Here is a 26,650-nt window from a genome sequence, read left to right on the forward strand (position 1 = left end):
TTTTGAACATACATCACAAGATATTGAATATACATCACAAGATTTCGAATATACATCACAAGATTTCGAATATACATCACAAGATTTCGAACATACATCACAAGATTATAGAATATACATCACAAGATTTCGAATATACATCACAAGATATTGAACATACATCACAAGATATTGAATATACATCACAAGATATTGAATTACATAGAATATACATCACAAGATTTCGAATATACATCACAAGATTATCGAACATACATCACAAGATTTAGAATATACATCACAAGATTTCGAACATACATCACAAGATTATAGAATATACATCACAAGATTTCGAATATACATCACAAGATTTTGAACATACATCACAAGATTTTGAATATACATCACAAGATTTTGAATATACATCACAAGATTTCGAACATACATCACAAGATTTTGAATATACATCACAAGATTATCAAATATTGCAACGTTTGACATGCCATACACGACAAACATGAACAATTTATAAATAAATCAAATTATACGGAAACACATTTCACACACAAGATATGATGCCATGTATAAACAAGAGTTTTCTATCGTATCCAATTATGCGTCATTAATTACTTTCACATTCATCTGGTGCATAAAATCAAATTTATTCATGGATGTATAAATAATGTAATGATTAAAAATTTCTCAAATTTCGGCTAAAAAAAAAACCTCTTTCTCTTTTTTGAATTTTTTTTAATCATTCATACATATTTGCAGAATATGTCTTCAACATTTTAGTTGAGACAGTGATAGTTTCAGGAATACAGTTTATGAGAGAACATAACTGTTGATCGTTTAATTTCGCTCGCTAAGTCATCAATATTTTACCATTTCTTGGCGACTTCCAAAAAAGAAAAGGGGGGGGCTAAAGGCTTCTGACCACCTCTGACAAAACAACTTCGACTGTGTTCTACTTGTGTCCAAGAGACCTCTCTATGAATGTCACGGTCGGTTAAACTCACTTATATATTTTTAATAGGGAAGATTTATTCAAAATCATATAGGTAAACAAAAAGCAACCTGTTATTTTCTAACACAATATGAGACAACAAGTAACTAGAATTCATGTTTAATTTTTTAAAACATTTTTTCACTATAGATGAGTATTAGGAAAAGTTATTGCCATGAGTAATAAGTATCATATTAGATAAAATAACTAAAAGAAAACTGTGACATATTGTCTAGAACCAATCAGATAGTGCGTTGTATTAGCATATTATAATGAGGTATAAGACAGCGATATAAAAAATATAGAAGGTAAAGAGATAAAATTAACCCTGTCTATCAAAAAGTATAATAAAGAAAGGAAGTGGCTATAATTTTTAGGAAATTTTAATTTGAGGAATTATATTCCCAAAAGTAAGACAAGAGTTTCCAAGGCAATTGAACACTCCATTATTTCAGTTTGTTCATTAACATGTTCATAAACGTAAAAACTATATGAAATGTGAAAACTTGACTATGTGATTCATATTTCAATATGACCGTACCTCGATCTGTATTGAGAAATTCAATGTATTATAAGCTCATGAAAAGATGTACACATATGACTTTTATTTACTCCCCCCCTCTAAAAAAAAAACAAGAAAATCCTGTTCGTGACTTCTCGCTCTCAATTTTTACACAAATGCATAAAATTAAGGTAAAATAGCATATCTTGTATCGATTAAAATGCAACCAAAATATTTACGGTGTCTTTGAATAAAAATCTCCATGCTAAATTGACATAAAAAAGATACTCACCTTCAATTAGTATTTTCAACCTGTTTTCCCGTGGGTATTTATTTAATCTTATTTTATTTTCTTCTTTATAATAACGTTGGTATTCTATTATGGCAGAGATATACAATTATGACTCGCTTATACTGTACTCTCTAACTGTTAGGAATAATTTATATTTCATTTGAAAGGGACGCCATACATTTTTCAGTAAAAATGCATAACACGGCGTAAGTCGTTAAATTTCTTTAAAGTTTCACATTTTGTGAATAGTGCACAAGTTAGAAAATTAAGTATATGGAATACTTTAATGGGAAAAATAGACAAACGAAGTCTAGTTATTTGTTTTTAGAAATTACCCCGGTATATTGAAAAATAATAACGCCATTGTGTCCTCTTTGTTACCCCAGCAGTGTTTGTCGTGTGATTTTAAACTTATTTGACAACCGTATGAAAAAGGTTTAATAAAAATAAACCCACAAGATACTGATGTACAAGTAACAGTAACAGAAAGTTGCACGGAATACCCGATTTCGCGGATTCAACGATACCCTAATATTGAGTATTATACGCGATTTCACGGATAATACCATATTTCGAGTATTCTCTCCGACCTGTTATAGGGAAGGCTTTCCCCCCTAAAATCTTGCCCTTCGGAAAACTGGCTCTAGAGTAGAATATCACTTATTGAAATCCCACACCAGAGTCAGTTTTCTGGGGAGAGGGACCCTACTCAGTGTGGTAGTTATAGAGTGCGATTTCCCCCCGAGTCAATCCCCCCAATGAAATATAATTACTCCACATATTTTTAGGAGGAATGGTTGACACATTGTTACACTTATCCCTTCTTCAAAATGGTGAAAAAATTTATTGAACATACGTCAACGAAAAATCAACATGAAAATTTTCAATCTGATTTTTCTTTGCTATACCGTCCAACCATTTAAAAAAATCAAAGGAATTAATGAAACTGGTGAGGACTATAAATATCCTCTGCCTCCGTCCACCTGTGAGTCTGTCTAGCTGTCCCTCTAGCTGTCTGTGTGTCCCAAATGGTTTTCCGCACTTTTTTCTAACTACTTGCACAGTTGCAGACATTGAGCTGAGTTTTGGAAAAGGAGTACATCTTGATCAGTTAAAGTTCAAGTTTGCGTTTCGTTTCGCTTCATTTTTTAAAGGAATTACGACCTTTCAATTTTTACCATTTTTTGTCAATGTTTTTCTACACGTTTGGAGATATTGAGCCAATTTTTGGGTTAGTGATTTTCTAGATTGCACTTTGTTTCGCATCGTAAAGTGTTACGGAATATTTAAACTAGATTTCACTTGCCGGTAGGGGGCAAGTATTGCTACCGCAAATATCACAAACAAACTTTTACTGATTAAAATTCAAAAATGTTGGCTGAAATAGATGCCTTTCTCAATATAGAAGTGATATTTCATTAGTGAAACAACCTTATTTATGACCAAGCCAAAATGAAATAATTTGGTGAAAAGTTAAATTATGCAACTTTTCAGTTCAACATGTTTCTTTAAAAAATTATAAAATGTATGATCATGCATATTTCTTGCTTTAAAGTTTTTTAGGTACATTTTCAAGAATGTATTTTAATATTTAACACAATCCAAACATCCATTTTTTGTGTGTAGCATCATATTTTGAGAATATTTACATTTCTTTTGATAGCTGCATGTTTTGGTTGAGATTTCATGATTTGAAATATATGCTTAGAAAATTCTTACAACATATGTATATAAACAATCATTTACCTTTTAAAATCAGTCGTTAATTTGGTCTTTTTTGCAAAAAATGTTGTGCCTGTGCTTTATATTGATTATAACGAGGGGGTAAATCCTACTCTGAGAAAAAAAGAGGGGGAACTGAAGTACGATTTCCGGGGGGAAAGCTGACTATGGGGGAAATCCTACTCTACAACACCGGTATGTTACACTCATTCTTTAAATCACCAGACTTATGCAATACAAGGCAACTTTTAAAAAAATATTATTTTCAGACCATGAACAAAGCACTGCAAGGCACATTAATACCTAATTTTTAATACAATGCACACTCTGGTTCGCCGATTTTATATAATTAATATAACTTTATTTATTTCTATTCAAATCTAAATAATTAATTGAAATGGTAGCATATCAGGTAATTTTGATATTGAGACATAAATTAAATCACATCATCTTGATTAACAAGTAATGTGATCTATGTTTTGAGACGTCGATAGAACATTGATGAGTCATTGAATGCCAGAAATAGAGTACAGGTAAGGGAGTTCATAATACAAACCGAAAGTTAAATCAAGGAATTACTAGTCCTATATAAATTTAAAATATTTTGTTTAAGTTTTAATCTAAAAATTAAATACGACAATATTTTTTTTATGAATTTAAAATTGGTATCTCATAAATTCCTTATACCCCACACCCAATCTCCAGTCTGTACATATACTGTCAACTGTTTTATACTAAACACATCGATATTATCAACTGATCTGAGAGAATTAGATAATCAAAACTGATTGAGTACTCCTGTATACAAATAAAATATATACATTAAGATAATGAACAATGCGAGGGGCGTTCAATATTTTTGGTCCTTTATGGTTTTCAATATAAATTAGGTCACTCGGTTCGGAATTTTGGTCATCATGAATGAATATATCTTTCATTGAGATTCAAAATTTGGATACGTCCTTGTCCTTAGAAACACTTTTTATATACATTTTATATCACCAACACCACCACCACCCTGACTCTAGAAAGTGTGTCACCATATAGTGAACACTGGATGGGAGGCTACAAGTATTTATAATTACGTCATTAATATTATAATAACTTACTAATTGTCCCCTAATTTAAGAAAAATGTCACTATACAGGGTATACTAGACAGAAGACTACAGGTATTGATAATTACATATTAACATTGTTAAACTAGTGCTTCCCCCCCCCCCTCTCTACGAAATGTCACCATACAACGTACACTGGTTGGAAGGCTTCAGATATATATAATTAGGTCATAAGTGGTCCTCACTCCAAAAACTATGTCAGTAAGCAGTGTTTTCCCTTAGAACCAGCTACCGGCCAAATTGACCACTTCAACTTGACAAAAATGTGGCTTTGAAATAAAAATTTTGTTGTAAGATCAACAAAGATTTTGTCGGTAAACTCCAGCCCTTAGCCTGTTATAACCGATCTCTAACCGTTTACTTTGAAATAAAGGGAAAACACTAAGTCTGTAAAGTGCATGCTGGAAAAGTTTAATTCAGGTCATAATTAAAAACAGATTGAATTACAGTTATGGATTTTTAGCTTAACTCGACGAAGTCAAGATGACCTTGTGCTATACCCCCGGCGTTGGCGTCGGCATCCCAGGTTAATGTTTTAGGAGTAAGTCCATTCCCAAGTAACTATAAGCCCTACCTGAACCAAACTTGCATGGATAATGTATCTAGGCCCTAGACATTTTCTTTCTATAATGATAAGGAATAACTGTAAGATTTTTTTGTTTCATGTGTAACAGGAACCAGTGTTATCAAGGGACTAAAATAAGACAAACCTTTTCCAAAGTACAAGTCCTAACTTTGATGTAATAATTTAATTCAATGTACTCTATTGATTATAGTACTTGGGATTGGAAAGTCTTACTAAACCAATATATATGGGCCACACTGGTTAAATTATCTACCCAGGTTCTTTAGTGATTCCTAGATTATGATCATCACCTTGTTTTGAAATGAAAAGATTTGTAAAGTTTCATAATTTATTATAACAAAGGTAAAACTAGGACTTTAGCAAAAAGCAAAATGTTTCCAAATAAATATAACAAATGGATTTATCCAAAAATAATTAAGTAATTGAAAAATATAGGGGGAGAATGTGACTTCAAAAATATGTATTTATTGTACTAAAGAATCTCCATACACCCAAGAATGTAAGCCTATATAAAAATAAACACAGGGATAACCTAAATGTATAGATCTAACTGAAATATGGTAAGGGATATCTAATTCTACCCTGAACCAATAAATGAATGACTCTACTATGGGTATCTACATTATACTACATAAATTTGCTACCGAACTTGAAGTTCTTAAAAGCACGAACCTTACGTTCTTGACCCCTAGCAGAGTGAGTGAAATTTCATGAGTAGCACTATATATAGGCAGAGTAAGCCAATTATACACTAAAAATAAATGCCTAATCTGATTGGCTAGGACTAAGTCTCTTAACCAATAGAATTACAGAATACATATTACGTTTGGTGTGACTGACAATATGGCGGGTTCAATGAATTACTTAAAGAAGTGAAAGGTAAACATCTGTTAAATCGAAATATTAACTTTGTACTATTTTGAAATGACTTCGGAAGTAAAGACATGTATAATAGGCATAAGGTATAAACATTATAGCTATAAATCTGACTTAGTAAGCTATTAAAACATCAAAATTGTCACACATGATAATTACTATTGGCTTGCATGATAAATTTATGCATAAACACCTTCGGGAGAATTAATGAACACTCAGTCTGGATGAAATACAGAGTTATACGATACTGTGTTATATTTTTCAGGTCGCGGGACGTAAGGGCTTTCCTCACGTGATTTACGCGCGGATCTGGAGATGGCCGGACCTCCATAAGAATGAACTGAAGCACTGCAAGTTCTGTCACTACGCCTTCGACCTCAAACAGGACAGCGTGTGTGTCAATCCATACCACTATGAGAGGGTGGTCTCCCCTGGAATTGGTACGTATCTCTCTCTCTCTCTCTCATGTTTATAAATGGGACAGTGTGTGTCAATCCATACCACTACGAGAGAGTGGTTTCCCCCGGGATGTGTATGTGATTCTGTCTCTGTTGGTGTCTTTCTTCTCTCTCTCTCTGTTTGTGTCCTCTCTCTCTCATGTTTAAAACACAATAGGATCAAACTTTTGGGGGGAAAAGCATGGCCGCTGCCAGGTTTGGAAATCTGAAGGAATTGAACAAAATTTTAGGAATCTTGGCTAATGACGATGCACTTTATTATAATTTACCTATTATCTGAGTAACAGTTGAGAATAATTAAAAGATCAGTTTTATAGGCCAAAATAAAATTATAATTTGTTTGGAATTGCCGCCCGCCTCATTAAAATCCCCCCCGCTCAAAAAATTTTATTGGCAAAATATTACCAATATTTTTTTTTATCGTTTTATCGTCTTACATTGTTTCATATAAGTTAGTTTGTTTGTCAAAATAGCTTTTTAAAGTCAGGTTTGAGCTCACATTAATTTAACAACTCGGGTCAATAAAACGCTTTCGTCATAGTGTGTATGGTATAGCGACGATAGGTGGCGATTTGACAAAATAAAAGCCACCAAAATGTCAGACCATTCAAGCGTTGTGTTGAAGAGCAGAACATTTATGCATCTCTATAAAAATTAAAGGTGAATAAAAAAATTAAACGGAATGATACATCGATACCTGGAAAGAGCTATTGTAATAGATTGCACATTGAACCTGATAAGTCCGTCATGTTGAAAAAAATGATCGTTCAGTTCCCACTTAAAAAATTACATGGTTCAGGAACGTTTATCCCAAATACTAAAGGAAAAATGTTATCTGTCAGTATGACAAGTCCTTGAAAGGTAATGTTAATACTGATGCATGGTGAAAACCCGAGAATATACGAAGCACCCCCTCACGGTTTTACACAAAACATCCCAACTATTCTTAAGAAATTTTGTGTGGTTCAAACTCTTTGCTTACGTTGTTTTAACAAAGAGGTAAATTTCAAAGAGATATACTATGAAATAGTCTGATATAAGTATTGTTTAACTAAGATTCTTAAAATAAACTAGAAGTTTGATGCTGAAATTTAGCTATTAACAGGTCCAGTCCAAAGACTATTTCTACCTAATGTATGTAGGTATTAATAGCTACCTAGGTATTTAAAGCTACCTAAAGTAGCTATTTTTACCTACTTTCTGCTTTACTTGCATTTTGTGGCCAAAGGCATGAACGGCACAACATGGTGAGTACACAATTTCTTGATACAGTCACATTGATGATGAATATGACAAAAATTTGGCCAAAAAATGAAAACTTCGTATTTTATTAGTTTTGCAAGCAATTGCCGATTCAGGAAGTAATCATTTTTTTGCCAAAATTTTGTCGTATTCATCATTAGTGTGACCTTATCAAAAAATATGGTATTCACCATGTTGCACTGTTTGGTCTTTTGGTCGCAGAATGCATAAATTATATAAAGTAGGTAAATATAGCTACTTTTGGTAGCTTTAAATACCTAGGTAGCTATTAATAGCTACGTAGGTAGAAATAGTCTTTGGACTGGATCTGATTAATATATGAACAGATCTTAACATCTAAATGAGATTAATATTTGAGAACCGTTCTGTGTACCGGCATATCTTTTTTTTCACAATCGGACCAAATAATATCAATAAAATAAAAGAACGAGGATAATAAATGGAAATTACCACTGTTCATTGAGATTTTATTTTTTTATCATTTAGCTTCAATTTGTAAAAAAAAATAAATAAAATCCCTCCCTCCCTCCTGGGTCTGAAAACCCCCAGGCGGCAATTCCAAACAAACATTTTTTTAAGGATGGCTTTATCCATGATAAGTGTTGATTTATTTATCATGAGTTACATTAACATTAATTAGCACTGTTTAAAGTTTATCTTGTTTTGAAAACCTGAACATACTGAAGACTGACGCATTTGTCCACGTTAAATATTAATTTTGAATTTTTTTTTTCAGATTTGTCTGGACTTAACATCCAACATGCAGGTAATTAATCTGAGTGTATAAACAGTTAACTAAAGGCAACTGTAAGTACACATATAGCATCAAATTATGATTATTATGATTTGTGGACTCTGAGGCACTTTGCTCATTCCCAACTGAAGAAATACTGTATTGATAGAATATTGATGTGTTTACAATTTATTTTTAAAATCTTCCAACCAATTTTTGAATTACAGTGGCAATGAACAAGTTACATCATGAAAAACAAAACTTATAATTTCTGTAGAGAGGCTGTAGTATACCTTTGACCTGACAATACAGCCTACAGTTTAAAAAAAGCCACACATTAGCTTGTTAACTATAATGTTTCTTTATATTCAGAAAAAGACTATTTTGGAATGAACTGCAGTGAAAATGAGGGTGTCTGAATCTTCTTGCTTTTAAAAATACGAACAGAATTATGCAACTAATTGGTGTAAAAAAATTGGTTTTTTTGCAACACTAGGATTGTGAAATTTTCTGAATGAAATTCATAATATTCAGAAATAAATCTTCCTATTCAATTACTGCTTAGATTTAATATTTTTTGGAATGGCAGTGATTTTTCTACTCTACTTTAAAAAAAATGGTCTGAGCCTTAACAATTAGTAGTCATTTGAATTAAACTTGGTAAAATTCAGTAACTTGGTTACTGAACATTAGCAATGCATTTCTTTACATATTTAGCTATGCAATGAAACAAAATTAATTTGTTTTCAAAATTAATTTAAGAATCTAAATGATAGGAAATCATACAGCTCTTGTTTTAGACAAGCTGTAAAAACTTCATACAATTTCAGTGATGGAAAAAGAAAAAAAAACTGATGGGGAAAAAATAATGATTTATTGAAGATGGCGAAGAGTCAACATACAGATGTATTAAATTGACTATAGAAAAACAGACCTGTTTACTCTTACAATTTCACCATATTTTTTTTACGGGTTTATAGTCCAAAATACGTGTCTCGTTTTGCTATTTTGAAAATATGGAAATCGAAAATACATTTTTTGGAGTTTAGCTGTTAGTTTCTGTTATGATCTGTCTCAGTTTCACGCTTTTTAAATGCTAAAAAAAAAGAAATATTTCAAACATAGAAGTGATGTCGGGTTGCCAAAACGCACATGGTATATATAACAATGACCATGTTATTAAACCATGTTTAAGTAATCAGAAAAAACAGTTCTCTATTAATATATGTTAAATCGATGGGAGAAGAAATCTTACTGGCAAATGTCAAATCTCACGGACAAATCTAATAAAAAATACTGAGATATAACATTATGGGTAAACAGGTCTGGGAAAATGACTGGCCTGGATTTACAGGGTTCTGACGTCGTTTCTGATATTTCAGCCCCGCCCTCTCGCCTCGTTAAGGACGAGTATGGTAACGAGATCGGGATGAGCATGTCGAGTTCTGAGGAAGTCTCACAAACAGTACAACATCCTCCTCAGAGCGAGTTAGCTCGGATCCTGACGTTCGGCGGCATGGGTCGGTGTCTGTGTTGTTTTTATTGTTGGGTACTTGATGGGGATAGTTTTTTTTTGGGGGGGGGCAATTTTGTTCTTTTTTAGGGCTGAAGGAAAATTTTCATAACTTTTACATTTTTTTTGGAGGGGTTAAATTTTGTGTTCTTTATTAGGGCTGCAGGATAAATTTTATACCTTTAACATTATTAATCGGTATTTTTTTTTTCTTTCAAAAAAATCATACATAAAATCTCCAAAAATAATTTTTTTATTAAAGATAAATTTAAACTTTGCATAAATTACTATCAATCAATAAATAAATATTTAGTTAATTAATTTTCAAGATAATCATTATGATAGAATTTTCAAAATTTGAACTATATTCAATAAAAAAACGAATAAAATAAAAATGAATATTTTAATCTTTCATAAACATTTTAATTCTCTTTGTGAACTAAAATGGGGAATAAAAAACTTTTTTATTTTTTCACTATTTTCTAAGAGAATCTGCATGGAAGAAATTATTTGTTTTTCACTGTCAAAATAAATGTAATCAGTTTGAATTTGATCACATTGATTTTGCTTACTGTTTTACATTTAATTGTGTGGGCTGACATATCAGAAATTGCCTCAGCTGTTCACTATAGTGATCAATGTACATGTATGTTGCTAATTTTTTTATTTTTACACATTTAATTTTAAACTGTGTTTATCATTTTCAATAGCCTTAATTGTGCTGAATATTTATTTTTAGGACAGATGTCGTATTTATTTTCATTGGTTCATAATGCTTTGATTGGTTGATTTAAGGGGGCCGACTATAGTTTTCATTGCGCAATATTTCGCGCATCATAGTAATATGAAGCGTATTTACTGTTTAATGCAACTTTTTCCGCTTAATTATTAAAATTAAACAAAATTACGAAATTATAGGTATGAAAATGTAATTAAAATTTGATATAACTTTTTTTTAACGGATTTTAGAATTGATAGGTAGGTTGACGTCGTTGCAGTGTGTTTTTAACGTTATGATAATCTGTAGCTCTTAAAGAAAGGGGTAATAAAAATATTATTAAAGAAAAAGTAATAAAGATACGCTCTTGAAAATTAAAATATGGAAATTTGAGAATATCTCCAATATTTTTGTTATGTTTTCATATGAATCCATTGTGTAAGACATATTTTGTAATACTCTATAAAAATAGTACAATTTGCTTATTTTTTGCATTTTGAGATGCCCCCTCTGGTAACAAGACGGTAGAATTTTGTGTTTCTTACATATATTGTATAATATAGTATTACGCATCATATATTTCAGTTTGAACAAAATCTCTATTGTAGTATTTGTATAATTTACTTTAAAGTGCAAAAAGTGGCATTTTTCCTATATAAACCTATAGTAAATGTACCTGTATTTTGAGACGGTCCCTCAAAAATACCTGGACGGTAGATTTCGCCCAAACTTTGCTTATACACTGAAGTTAATGTAAGTAATATATGGTATAAAAATGAAGAGTTTCGCTATTGTAGTTTTCACACAATAAAACTATAGTCGGCCCCCTTAAACACAGGTCAAGGGTCATCCGGCCCTCAGTCGACTGTGCCACAGCACCCTCACACGGCAGGACCAGCTATTTCAAGCCCCCTGGGGCGGGGCCCCAGTGCCCCCAACACCCCCCTACATAATCCAATGTCCCCCCAGGCAAATCCTTTATCGCCACAGGCACAATCAGGTTCTATTTTTAGTTTGACGTAGAACTGCTTGTCATGTAATCTTGGTGCGGTAGATGTTTTCATGTATATTGACATCTGTATGTCTGGCAAGAGTTTTTGTGCTGCAGATTTCCTAATCCACACAGCTTTTTTTTCCCTATTGCTTGGCTGAACTGAAATCCTGTGTCCAGAGAAAGGGGTTTTTCTGCATTCTGTCCAGCATATTGACAAAATTAAAATTTCCCAAATTCATTATAGCAATGCCTGATATTATTTAAAATTTCAGTTTTTTAGGTTAAATGATCCTTTAGTTACAATAAGTTTGTTTTGTTTAAAGTTGCATAAAACCAAAAAGAGTAATTATTATCTAATCAAAATTTTCAACTTCAATTACAGATATCTTTAAGGGACTCCGACCCTCAGCCAGGAAGGACAACTCTATAATTTATAATTTGATTCAAAAAGTCTTAAAATGAAACTTAAAAATTAAATCTTTTCATGCAACAATTTTCATTATATGCCTCTCAATGTGCTTTAAGGTTCTTTGAACTTCTCAGAAAGGTCTAATTAAAAGTAGAAATTTTTATCTCATAAAAGCATTTTCAGATACCAATGTTTTATTAATATGATATGAAATTAGAAGTGATTTATGGAGCTTTGCAAAGAACGTTGAGGCACATTGAGAGGCATATAATGAAAATTGTTGCATGAAAATATTTAATTTACAAGCTTCATTTAAAGACTTTTTGAATTAAATTATAAATTAAAGAGCTATCCTTCCTGGCTGAGCCTCGTAGTCCCTTAACTGATGAATGTGACAAATATATCTTAATCACTAGACTTCAAACTTGAAATAATGTTAGCAGATTAATAGAATACCTTAATCTTTCTGTTTTACTAAAACGTAAACAACTTGTAAAATCAGCATCCTTTGTTCATTGTATGATGAACCACAAACGTGGGATTTTCTTTGCTCATACATTTGCCAAAAGCATAATAAAAGAACAACTCTTGTCATATTCAGATAAATTCCTCATCATATATATGTATTAATAAAGAACAATGTGAAGCCCCATATGTCAGTAATACCCAGATTATTGTAGGTTGAAGATTTAAGAGCACATTTTCTCTGGACACATTTTGCACGCTTTATTTCTGTCTTAGCTTATACACGCCTAATGCTTGACCTCATAACTGTGCAGCATGCTTTGCTTTGTATGTTTAGTTACAGTATATGGTTGGATACACATTTTGTGAAGTCCTAATCTTGAAATTGTCTTCATCTTCAGATTAATGGGACATCATAAGTACTGTAGTTCTTGTCTCTCCTTTTGTCATCAGCATATGTATGAGTGAGTGATTTGCATATATGCAAACAGATAATTTGAATAATTCGTCTTGTCTCTCCTTTTGTCATTAGCATATGTATGAGTGAGTGATTTGCATATATATGCAAATGGATAATTTGAATAAATTGTTTTGTCTCTCCTTTAGTCATTAGCATATACGTGTATGAGTGAGTCATTAGTATATGTGCAAATAGATAATTTGAATAATTTGTCTTGTCTCTCCTTTTGTCATTAGCATAGGTATGAGTGAGTGAGTGATTTGCATATATGCAAATGGTTAATATGAATAATAATAATTCAGTGGTTTAATTAATTATCCATGAACATTCATTCACTGGTGCAAAGACTAGTGAACTTGTGAAATTCACTGATCCATTACATTTAATTCATTGTTCCACTGGCAAATAAATCAAAACTGTAGCTTTGTTTGATGTCCTATGGTTAATTCAAATTTTTAAGTTCCTCTTGTTTCGTGATTATTATTGGTATTTTTATGGTCCTGCTCACTGAAATATATGGAGGTACAAACCCTATTTAGCTAAAAAGTAGCAGAGCAGACACGGACCTCCCAAAAATCAGAGGTAGGATCAGATGCCATGGAGGAGTGAGCATCCCATGGCAACCAGTCGCACCCGCAGTGTGCTCCTTGTCATGATCAGGAAAAGGACAGAAAGATCCTTAAACAATTCATTGTACATATAATGGCCTAACAATTAGTATGAAAAACATCAGTTAGTATTTAACTTCATGATAAATTGTATTTGCTGACAAGGTCATTGTTTCAATTGAATGGGTCTAATGGAATGTAGCTGAGAGATAGTAAGGCCAACAATAAAATGACTTGTTTGTTGTGACGACTTATCATAATCCAGAAGCCTTTTTTTCTCGCTATTTTGAATTTGAAATTATTTAGAGTTTCCAGGGAAACGGACATGATTTAATTTAAATCATTTTGCTTCAAAGCAGGATTTTATATTTTTAATAGAATATTTGTAGTCAAAAGCAATTGTTTTTACAGTTAAGAAATATATATAAACAGCATTAACACAGATTCTAAGGATTTTATGATATATTTACCGGTACTCTAAATTTTATCAAGGATTAAACAACAGAAAAAGTATACAAGTCTAGAGCCACATTTATTTACAATTTAATGCACTAATTGCCAATCATCATAAACTATCAAACATTGCTTTTTATTTTTGCTTTTGATGTTTAACACACTATCTTGCTTTTTAAGGATTTAACAGCGTAGCAGACAGTTACTAGAAAAACTAGTGCTAATTGTAACGGTGACCGTTACAGATGTTCCCCAAACGCTCCCCAACTCTCTTTTTGTGCAATATTACCTGTAAGCTTCATTAAATAAGAAAAAATCTATGTATTTGAGACTTTAACAACATATACTCGGATGTGTACGAAGTTCATTCAAATTTTAGCATTGCATGCGTGCGCATGCGAATGCTTGTGCGTAATGACCATATCATTTTGTCTACACAATCCATATACTTTAATATACTAAAAATTAAAGTATTTAATCCAAAAGTAATAAAAAAATACGCTCATTTAAGTGTATTTTTGATTTTGTTCATTTCACGTGCACGCACGTGCATAAATGAGCACGGTGACCATACCTTCTTGTAGAAGTCCATTACATCTATTTATGTTCTAAATCCCAACCCATATGGTTGAAAACCAAGGGCGTTATACCTGTTAAAAGTTTCAGCCAATCAGATTGCAGCGCACGTACACGCACGTGTATGCATGTGCATGGTGACCATACCTTTCTTGTAGTAGTCCATTATATCTGTCTATGTTCCAAATCCCATCCTGTTTGGTTGTAAACCAAGGGAGTTATACCTGTTTAAAGTTTAAGCCAATCAGATTGCAGCGCACGTGCATGCACGTGTTTTCATGATAATTGGTATATATCATATTGTAGGATATCCTAATGCATGGCTATGTTCAAAATTTCAAAGCATTTCATCAAAAAGCGAAAAAGATATTGAGATTTTTGTTTCAGCCAATCAGAGTGCAGCGCACGTGCATGCGCGTGAGATCTTGCTATTTTGACCATGTCATATTGTCTATGCTACTAATTTATCCTTATATTATGAGTTCTAAAGCATTTCATCAAAAATTTAAAAAGTTACATCTATATCAATTAAATCTGTCATTTATCATGTTGCACGTGCGCGCTCTTCCAAGCACGTGCGCGCAAAATGACCTTCGTTCCGCAAATCTACATTACATGTCTACTGACCCTAAAAACATTTCACCTTAGTCTGATGTGTAGTTTACAAGATTACTCGCGGACAAAATTTTCCCAGGAAGAAAAATAATAAGAACTAGATGAGATCTCGTTGCGAGCAACGAGTAGGTCTTCCGTTAAATTTCTAGATAAGATGAGATGTGATTTTGACTGAGATATTCGTTAAAAGAGAATGACATTAAGTTTTTCTTCAATGAATTTAAAGTTTCTGTTTTTTTATCCAATATTCTGAACATCTTTTGTTCAATATTGCTTATAAAAATACTCCCCCTTTTCGAGACGTAAAGCATAAAAAAGAGGCCCATGGGCCACATCGCTCACCTGAGAAGCTTTGACCATTCTGTTCTTTACCAGATTTCCCCCTTGTTATACATAATGCATCCCCACCCTACCCCACTGATCATAATTTAGACATTTTGAAATCTACACAACCCCATGATCCTTCCATGGGCACATATGTTTCAGCTTTTTTGGCCCAGTGGTTCCTGAGAAGATTTTCAAAGATTTTTCCTATATATTTCTATGTAAAACTTTGATTCCCTATAATGGCCCCGCCCTTCCCCCGGGGGTCATGATTCCTACAATTTAGAATCTACACTACCCCAGAATGCTTCCACATAAGCTTCATTTTTTCTGGCCTAGTGGTTCTTGAGAAGAAGATTTTCAAAGATTTTTCCTATATATTTCTATGTAAAACTTTGATTCCCCATTGTGGCCCCACCCTTCCCCCAGGGGTCATTATTTGAACAATTTAGAATCTACACTATACCAGGATGCTTCCACATAAGTTTCAGCTTTTCTGGCCTAGTGGTTCTTGAGAAGTAAATTTTCAAAGATTTTTCCTATATATTTCTATGTTAAACTTTGATACCCCATTGTGGCCCCGCCCTTCCTCCGGGGGTCGTGATTTGAACAATTTAGAATGTACACTACACCAGGATGCTTCCACATAAGTTTCAGATTTTCTGGCCTAGTGGTTCTTGAGAAGAAGATTTTCAAAGATTTTTCCTATATATTTCTATGTAAAACTTTGATACCCCATTGTCATTTGTGGCCCCGCCCTTCCCCCGGGGGGTCATGAGTTGAACAATTTAGAATCTACATTATACCAGGATGCTTCCACATAAGTTTCAGCTTTTCTGGCCCAGTGGTTCTTGAGAAGTAAATTTTCAAAGATTTTTCCTATATATTTCTATGTAAAACTTTGATTCCCCATTGTGGCCCCGCCTTTCTCCCGGGGGTCATGATTTGAACAATTTAGAATCTACACTACACCAGGATGCTTCCACATAAGTTTCAGCTTTTCTGGTCCAGTGGTTCTTGAGAAGAAGATTTTCAAAGATTTTTCCTATATATTTCTATATAAAACTTTGATTCCCCATTGTGGCCCCACCCTTCCCCCAGGGGTCATTATTTGAACAATTTAGAATCTACACTATACCAGGATGCTTCCACATAAGATTCAGCTTTTCCGGCCCAGTGGTTCTTGAGAAGAAGATTTTCAAAGATTTTTCCTATATATTTCTATATAAAACTTTGATTCCCCATTGTGGCCCCACCCTTCCCCCAGGGGTCATTATTTGAACAATTTAGAATCTACATTATACCAGGATGCTTCCACATAAGTTTCAGCTTTTCTGGCCCAGTGGTTCTTGAGAAGAAGATTTTTTAATGACCCAACCCTATTTTTGTCTTTTCTTGATTATCTCCCCTTGCGAGGGGATATGTCCCTTCATTTTAATAATTTAAATTCCCCTTTACCCAAGGATGCTTTGTACCAAGTTTGGTCAAAATTGGCCCAGTGGTTCTTGAGAAGAAGTCGAAAATGTGAAAAGTTTACAGACGGACAGACAGACGGACGGACGACGGACAAAATGTGATCAGAAAAGCTCACTTGAGCCTTCGGCTCAGGTGAGCTAAAAATATAGCATTTTGGCCCCTGGCGATCCCTTATTACATAACATATGATCAAAATATTATAACATATAGTTGCATATCGTTAAAATGAATATCTTTGCTTCTCAAAATGTGTACTTATTACAAAATATGGATCATTTAAGAGTTAAAGACTTCTGGCCCCTCTGAGCCCCTAATTTGATGAGACGGCCCCTTTTTCTTGATATCAAACGTTAGGTCTTGTGATTTCAAAGACTTTTTGTTATACACTTGTTTAGAGATTTCTTTTCGTTTAGGAGAAATGCTTAATATAAATATTTAGGGGCCACCCCTTCAAGTCCTTAATGGGGCCTGTTTACCAAAATTCAAAGTATGCATATTGTTTAAAACATTTTTCTCACCATCCTTTCTTCAATATTACTTATCAAAATTTTTCCCCTTTTCGAGATATCAAGCGTCAAAGATTTGACATTCTGGCACCTTGTGACCCCAAATTACGTTACATATGATCAAAATTTTATAATTTATCGTTGCAAATCGTTAATATGAACATCTTGCTTCTAAAATACATCTTTAAATTTTGATCATTAAAGAGTTTAAGATGAAAGACTTCTGGCCCCTCGCAGCCCCTAATTTGAGGAGTTGGCCCCTTTTTCCTGATGTCAAACGTTAGGTCTTGTGATTTCAAAGACTTTTTGTTCTACACCTATTCAGAGATTTCGTTTCATTTAGGAGATATGCTTAATATGAATATTTAGGGGCCACTCCTACAAGTCCTTAATGGGGCCGTTTTACAAAAATTCAAAGTATGCATATTGTTTAGCATATAATCTAGCCATCTTTTGTTCAATATTGCTTATCAAAATATTCACCCTTTTCGAGGAATGAAGCGTCAAAGATTTGACATTCTGGCCCCTTGTGACCCCTAATTACGTAACATATGATCAAATTTTATCATATATTGTTGCAAATCGTTAATATGAACATCTTTGCTTCTGTAATGCATCACAAAATATTAATCATGAAACAGTTAAAGATGAAAGACTTCTGGCCCCTCTGGACCCCTTATTTGAGGAGTTGGCCCCTTTTTATTGATGTCAAACGAAAGGTCTTGTGATTTCAAAGACTTTTTGTTCTACACCTATTCAAAGATTTCTTTTCGTTTAGGAGATATGCTTTATATAAATATTTAGGGGCCACTCCTACAAGTCCTTAATTGGGCCGTTTTACAAAAATTCAAAGTATGCATATTATTTAGCACATTAATCTAGCCATCTTTTGTTCAATATTGTTTATCAAATTATTCAACATTTTCGAGATATGAAGCGTCAAAGATTTGACATTCTGGCCCCTTGTGACCCCTAATTACGAAACATATGATCAAAATTGTATCATATATTGTTGCAAATCATTAATATGAACATCTTTGCTTCTGTAATGCATCACAAAATATTGATCATTAAAGAGTTAAAGATAAAAGACTTCTGGCCCCTCTGAGCCCCTTATTTGAGGAGTCGGTCCCTTTTTCTTGATATCAAACGTTAGGTCTTGTGATTTCAAAGACTTTTTGTTATACACTTGTTTAGAGATTTCTTTTCGTTTAAGAGATATGCTTAATATAAAAATTTAGGGGCCAAACCTACAAGTCCTTAATGGGGCCGTTTTACAAAATTCAAAGTATGCATATTGTTTAACATATTAATCTAGCCATCTTTTGTTCAATATTGCTTATCAAAATATTTCAACCTTTTCGAGATATGAAGCGTCAAAGATTTGACATTCTGGCCCCTTGTGACCCCTAATTACGTTTTATATGATCAAAATTTTATCATATATTGTTGCAAATCGTTAATATGAACATCTTTGCTTCTGTATTGAATCACAAAATTTTAATCATGAAAGAGTTAAAGATGAAAGACTTCTGAACCCTCTCAGCCCCTAATTTGAGGAGTGGGCCCCTTTTTCTTGATATCAAACGAAAGGTCTTGTGATTTCAAAGACTTTTTGTTCTACATCTCTTCAGAGATTTCTTTTCGTTTAGGAGATATGCTTTATCTAAATATTTAGGGGCCACTCCTACAAGTCCTTAATGGGGCCGTTTTACAAATATTCAAAGTATGCAAAATGTTTAGCACATTAATCTAGCCATCTTTTGTACAATATTGCTTTTCAAAATATTCACCCTTTTCGAGATATGAAGCGTCAAATTTTGACATTCTGGCCCCTTGTGATCCCTAATTACGTAACATATGATCAAAATTGTATCATATATTGTTGCCAATCGTTAAGATAAATACTTTTGCTTCAGTAATGTATAACAAAATATTGATCAATAGAGAGTAATAGATCAAAAACTGTTGGCCCCTTTGAGCCCCTAATTTGAGGGGTCAGCCCCTTTTTCTTGATATCAAATGAAAGGTCTTGTGATTTTGAAGCTTTTTTGTTCAACACTTATTCAGAGATTTCTATTTGTTGTGGAGATATGCTACATATAAATATTTAGGGGCCACCCCTACAAGTCCTTAATGGGGCCATTTTACAAAAATTTCAAAGTATGCATATTGTTAAGAACATTATTCTGATCAACTTTTGTTCAATATTGTTTATCAAAATATTCCCCCTTTTTAAGATATAAAGCGTCAAAGATTTAGCATTCTGGCCCTTTGTGACCCCTTATTACGTAAGATATACTTAAAAGTTGAAAATATGTTGTTGCAAATGGTCTAAAATTAATAAAAATCGAAATATCGAGCAGAAAAAATGATAAAATTTTTTGGTCACAAAGGGGATCGAACCCGGGTCACCCGCGTGACAATCCAACGCGCTAACCATTCAGCCATCGGGATCGCCGCTTCGCGATTTCAAACGCTAATATCTCGAGATTGGCTTTTTCGATTTTCAAACAAATAACATATTTGGCTTCTGCAAAATGGTCTCTATTCAATTCTAAAATAAAAATATTAAAAATGAAAAGTTGAAAAAATACGTTTCTTAAATTCGCTTCCGGTTTCGACCGGAAGTACTGACGTCGCACGAAAAGGCGATTCTGCAACGCTATAAGTCATGAACTATCATCTCCAATTAATCTTCAGCTCATATCTTAAGCAGTTTTTGCTATTAAATCAAGACAAAATTGCATTTTAAAATCAGAAAATTGCCCATATCTCACGACCGGAAGTGACGTCATAAAAACGACCAAAAACCTATCAAGATTGATTGATAAGCTACTACATATAAAAATTTCATGTAAATCGGCCGAGCCGTTTTCGAGAAATCGCGTGCACAAAATCGGTTGGAATAATAATAATAATAGGAAAAAAGAAACCTAAGAATAACAGAAAGGTCTTCCGTTGGAAACGGAAGACCTTAACTAGTACTAATTGTAACGGGAACCGTTACAGATGTTCCCCAAACGCTCCCCAACTCCCTTTTGGTGCCATATTCCCTGTAAGCTTCATTAAATAAGACAAACTCTGTGCATTACGTTTTCCCAAAAGGATACCAATTATATTCAAATTTTAGCATTGCACCCAAGCGCATATGAATGCATGTGCGTTATGAACATATCATCTTGTCTACACTATCTACATATTTTAATAACTATACATTAAAGCATTCAGTCCAAAAGTAATAAAAAATCACTCATTCAAGTGTATTTTCAATTATACTCGTTCCAAATGCACGCACGTGCGTGCACGTGCATGATGACCATACCTTCTTATAGGGGTCCCTTACATCTATCTATGTCCCTTACATCTATCTATGTTCTAAATCCCATCCGGTTTGGTTGAAAAACAAGGGAGTTATAGCCATTTCAAGTTTCAGCCAATCAGATTGCAGCACACGTGCATGCGCGTGATTTCATGATTTTTTTCTACACCATATTGTAGGATATCCTAATGCATGGCAATGTTTAAAATTTCAAAGAATTTCGTCAAAAAACAAAGGAGATATAGCCATTTAAAGTTTCAGCCAATCATATTGCAGCACGCGCACATGCGCATGCTTTCATGAAATTTTTTATATCATGCTTTAGATCTTCATAATGTAGGACTCTGTTCAAAATTTCAAAGGATTATGACAAGAAACAAGAAAGATATTGAGACTTTAGTTTCAGCCAATCAGAGCAAAGCGCACGTGCATGCGCATGAGATCTTGCCATTTCGACCATGCTATCTTGTCTTTACTTCTAATGTATCCTTACATTATGAGTTTCAAAAAAATTCATTAAAAAATAGAAAAGTTACGGCAATATCCATTATATTAGTCATTTCACGTGTTGCACGTGCACGCTCTTGCAAGCACGTGCGCGCAAAATGACCTTGATTCCGCAAATCTACATAACATGTCTACTGACCCTAAAAAGGTTTTACCTACATCGGACGAACAGTTTACAAGATCACTCCCGGACAAAAAAGTACCCAGGAAGAAGAAGAAGAAGAAGAAGAAGAAAAATAATCATAATAAGAAACAGAGTAAAAACAATATGTTCCCCAACTTCGTTTGGGGAACATAACTAGAAACTCTTGTTGCTACAGCAACAAAGAAGGTCTTCCGTTCTCCTCTCTTATCTGTAAGAAGAATATATTTGTATTTAAAAAAAAACAAAATGCAAAAAAAAAAAAAAAAAAGATATCAATTCCTCCATCTGGTCAGGATCCCAAATCCATTAGTATGAAAGTCGGACACGCTAACCACTGAGCCACCAACTTCCACAACATTTCAGGTATTTTGTAAGCTTAGTATTTTAAGGTTGAAGGAAATAGTTTCGAAGTGAAAGAAATAGTTTCGTAGTAAAGTCCCGGTCAAATTTCTTAAAAAACTGAGATATTGGCTGTTTGATGTGATATTGTATGTAGGAAAATGATTAGAATAATTATGGGACACATTTGCAGTGAAGCAATGACATTTAGCATATACAGAGTTGTAAAGCGAAACTAATACACGTGGTCAGTTGCAGAGTAAATTCAAAATCCTGGAAAAAGAGTGAGTGAGTCATGGGCATTTTTTCAACACCATATCGTATCAAGCGGGGTAACTGCAATTGACCTATCTCAATTGCGTGGAAATTCAATTGATATGAAAAATCGTCATTTCCGAGTTTCAGCCGATTCATATTTAAATCTAAATAAAATTCAAATAAATTCCATACACCTAAGAAAGCAAGAATACTTGGTATAAAAATGTCGTAATGGAGCAGGAGAATCGAATGATATTAACAATAATTGCAGAAATATCCGAGTTTTAATTAATTTTTATGCTAAGCAATAATTTAATTTCAGACAGAAAAAAATGCAGATTTTGCCGATATTTCAAAATACTTCAGAGACTCACCTTAAAACTCTCAGGACACTTTCTTTCAGGTCTCTTCTTTCTTTTATTACGAATCTTATGCCAATATTTCGTTTCGTTTGACTTGTAGACATTTTCTCTAAGTTGGTATTGATTGTTTTGTTTTGTTTTTAGAGAAAGGAGGGGATATTTTATAAGCATTTGTTAGAGTAAGAGTTGCAAATACCTCCACAACCGTAAGCTTGATTGTGACCTTTGGGTCAATGGGGCCAAAGAACAAGGTCAAAGGTCAAGGTCATCAGAGAGAGAGAGAGAGAGAGAGAGAAAGGTAAACTTGAGATAAACACTTGAAGCGGAATCTAGAAAAAGGTAATGAATATTTCTTTATTACTTTTTGAGTAAGGGTCAAAGGTCTCATTTTGAGGTTTCTCTAGACATTTTCAGTCTGAATAACATGTCCCAAAATCATTTCAAATACTCTTTTTATAAAAGAAATTTATGGGATAGTAAGAAACTCAATTTATGCAGTTTTTCTCTCATAACTGGAAATCGTCGTTTTTGTTTCCAATGGAACTGACAAATTTCGAAACTACTAGTAAGAAGCTATAAGGTAATACTAAGAAAGATTCCATAAAGAAAAGTTTAAATTTTTGATTTATTTGATCACTTCCTGTGACAACCGGAAGTGACGGTGGATGATCTTAAACTCAAAGGATTTGTCTACTCATCAAGGTCTACCACCCCTAGTAGTTTGGTGTCTTAATCTCTTACCGTTAACGAGATCTAGCAATGATGACTTCTGATTTTGAGAACAGGAAGTCACGCGACCGGAAGTGAATTTTACTGAGATATTAGACATTACTGTAGACATTTGCAGTCTGAATAACATATCCAAAAATCATTACAAATACTTTAACTATAAAAAGTATTTACGGGAAAGAAAAATACTCAAATTACCGGGTATGTAGTTTTTCTCTTTTAACCGGAAGTTGTCGATTTTGTTTCTGGTGATACTATCATATTTCAAAACTACGAATAAGATGATATAATGTGATGCAACAAGTTTCTATAAAGAAAAGTTGAATTTTTTTTATTTCTTTGATCACTTCCTGTGACAACCGGAAGTGACGGCGGACAATGTTATCCCAACTGGTTTTGCCTACTCATCAAGATCTACCACTTGAAAGAGTTTGGTGTCTTAATTTCTTATCGTTTACGAGATCTAGCTATGATTACTTCTCAATTTGAGGACAGAAAATCACGTGACCGGAAGTGAATTTAACAAAGATATTTGACCTTCCTGTAGACATTTGCAGTGTGAATTACATATCCAAAAATCGTTACAAATATGTCATGAATAAGAAATATTTAGAGGAAAGAAAAATACTAAAATCATGCAGTTTTTCCTCTTAAAACCGGAAGTTGACGTTTTTGTTTCCGGTTGGACTGATATATTTTAAAAATACAAATAAGATATTATAACGGCATGCCAAAAAAGTTTCATAAAAGAAAATTTGAAAATTTTTATTTTTTTTGGTACACTTCCTGTGACGACCAGAAGTGACGGCGGACAATCTTATCCAAACTGAAGTTGCCTACTCATCAAGATCTACCAATTGTATAAGTTTGGTGTCTTAATCTTTTTCCGTTTACGAGATCTAGCTATGATAACTTCTCATTTTGAGGACAGGAAATCACGCGACCGGAAGTGAATTTTACAAAGATATTTGACGTTACTGTAGACATTTGTAGTCTGAATCACATATCCTAAAATCATTAAAAATACTTTATCTATAAAAGATATTTATGGGAAAGAAAAATACTCAAATTTTGTAGTTTTTCTCTTATAACCGGAAGTCGTCGTTTTTGTTTCCGGTGGGACTGGCATATTTCGAAACTACAAATGAAATACTATTTCGTGCTGCTAAAAAAGGTTCAAAAAAGAAAAGTTGAAATTTTCGATTTCTTTGATCACTTCCTGTGACGACCGGAAGTGACGGCGAACTGTGTTAACCCAATTGGTTTTGCCTACTTATCAAGATCTATTACTCATATAAGTTTGGTGTCTTCATCTCTTACCGTTTCTGAGATATGACTGGGACAAAATTTTTTTGAAAAAAGCGGAAATCGGACATATCTGACGACCGGAAGTGAATTTTGAAAAACTGAAAACTGCATTTGAAAGATATTCTGATTCTCTATCATCCCTGAAAATTTCAAGAAAATCCGTCCAGCCATCTCTAAGGAATCCGATTTACACGAAAAGGGAAAAAAAATAATAATAAAAAGAAAAAACAGTAGAATCACTATAAGGTCTTCCGTCTGAAACGGAAGACCTTAATAATAATAATAAGAAACAGAGTAAAAACAATATGTTCCCAAACTCCGTTTGGGGAACATAAATAAGATGTAGCCTAATAACATTTTTATTCAGTATGAGTGAGCAAATGTTTACCTCTTTTTTTCAGATCAATATTTTTGAAAAAAGGCTAAATATAGCAAGAGAATTGACTTGATATTTGGATGTTATTTTGTGTTTGAGAGTAAACGTATAATATATATTTGATATCTATTGTTTATACAGTACTCTGTTTGTTTGAGAAGCATTATAGCTGTATCACTAACATTTCATTATAACCCGATATCTAGGCAGTTCTCTAGCAGTTGGAGAGAATGTTAGTCTGATGCCAGGACAGTATAATATCTGTATCATTGATATCATATATGCTGTATCAGAGAGAAGCATCATTGATATCTGATATCCTGGCTATATCACAGCTGTTTTGTACATTGGTGATATCTGATGTACAGACAATACTAAATTTGTATCTCAGTAAAGCATTACATGATATCTAGACATGTGTATGGGAGAGTAGCATTATATAGTATGTATAACTTAAGTTATATCTAGGCAGTACTTAGTCTATATTGTAGAATAGCATCCATTATAGTTGATATCTGATGTTTAGGAAGTACTGTATACAGGGAAATTTTCGCCCCCATTTTATTTTCGCCCCTTTCGCCCTACTCACAGATGGGCGAATTTAAAATGGTGCAAATTAAAAAAAACAATACATTTACATGTATAATTTCTTAAACAAAACTGTGACTGGAGGAAATTAAAATGGGGCAAAATCGTTTGCAAGTGTGAAAGGGCGAAAATAACACGGGGCAAAAAGAACCCTGTATACAGTATTATATCTGAGCTCAGCATCTGTTGTTGATTATATCTGATATATAAGTAGTACTCTGTGAGAGGACCGTCACAGAGGAACATCACATCATAGACATGCATTGTTACTTTTATATCATCATAGAATTGCGTCAAATTAATATCATTGTAGAAAAGTTGTCATTGATGTAAATACTTTAAATCATCACAGAAATGTGTCGTCGATATGATTACTTTTGTATCGTCAGCAGCAGCCAGTGCCATGTCTCACGGTCTGCCCTCGCCGATGGGGGAGGGATTCGGGGCTCAGGTGTCCTCTCACGTCTCACAATCACCGACATTATCCAACATCAGCGCATTTCCCCCACGCAGTAAGTCAATTCTCCGGAATTTCGTAGTTTTATGAGAGGTTCATTTTGTTTATTTTATGGTACAGTATCATTTATATGCCTAAATTAGAAGAGTCATTTTGTGCAAGGCATTCTAATTTCATCTAAAGAAAGACAACACAATTGTCAACCTAAATGCTTGCTTCTACTACCACAGATATCACCCTGCACTTGAGGGAGACATAACAAATTGTCTCTCTGCAAGTGACATGCTCAAGACCAATCAGCTTGTCTGTTTTATTCTGAGGGATATGATTTCAGTTTAAAATTTTATAATTTTTTTTCAGGTTCTATGGCTGCTACAGCGACATGGGTGGGAAATAACACAGCAACATATACCTCTTCACAGGATCCTCAATTCTGTAGGTCATAGGTCAAATTCTTCACAATTCTGTAGTCATAGGTCAAATGCTTCACAATTCTGTAGGTCAGAGGTCAAAATCTTCAAAATTCTATAGATAAAGGGTCAAATTCTTCAAAATTCTATAGACAAATTGTCAAATTCTTAACAATTTTATAAGCTGAAGGTCAGTTT

The 26,650-nt window shown here is 33.5% G+C and overlaps 1 protein-coding gene across 1 annotated transcript; it reads left to right on the forward strand.

Moving 5' to 3' along the window:
- Nucleotides 1-6,345: 6,345 nt before the first annotated feature.
- On the forward strand, nucleotides 6,346-26,477 carry LOC134268716 (mothers against decapentaplegic homolog 4-like; the record flags this gene model as incomplete). The annotated part of the gene is made up of 6 exons (XM_062750959.1): nucleotides 6,346-6,520; nucleotides 8,538-8,567; nucleotides 9,917-10,054; nucleotides 11,604-11,765; nucleotides 25,978-26,097; nucleotides 26,403-26,477. Coding segments are annotated over 6 exons (700 nt in total), but the record flags the coding sequence as incomplete, so codon positions are not given.
- Nucleotides 26,478-26,650: the final 173 nt, after the last annotated feature.

The sequence above is a fragment of the Saccostrea cucullata genome, unplaced genomic scaffold (genome assembly GCF_032062105.1).
Source record: "Saccostrea cucullata isolate Sc308-1 unplaced genomic scaffold, CSIRO_AGI_Scuc_v1 ctg8207, whole genome shotgun sequence".
NCBI classification, from domain to species: Eukaryota; Metazoa; Mollusca; class Bivalvia; order Ostreida; family Ostreidae; genus Saccostrea; species Saccostrea cuccullata.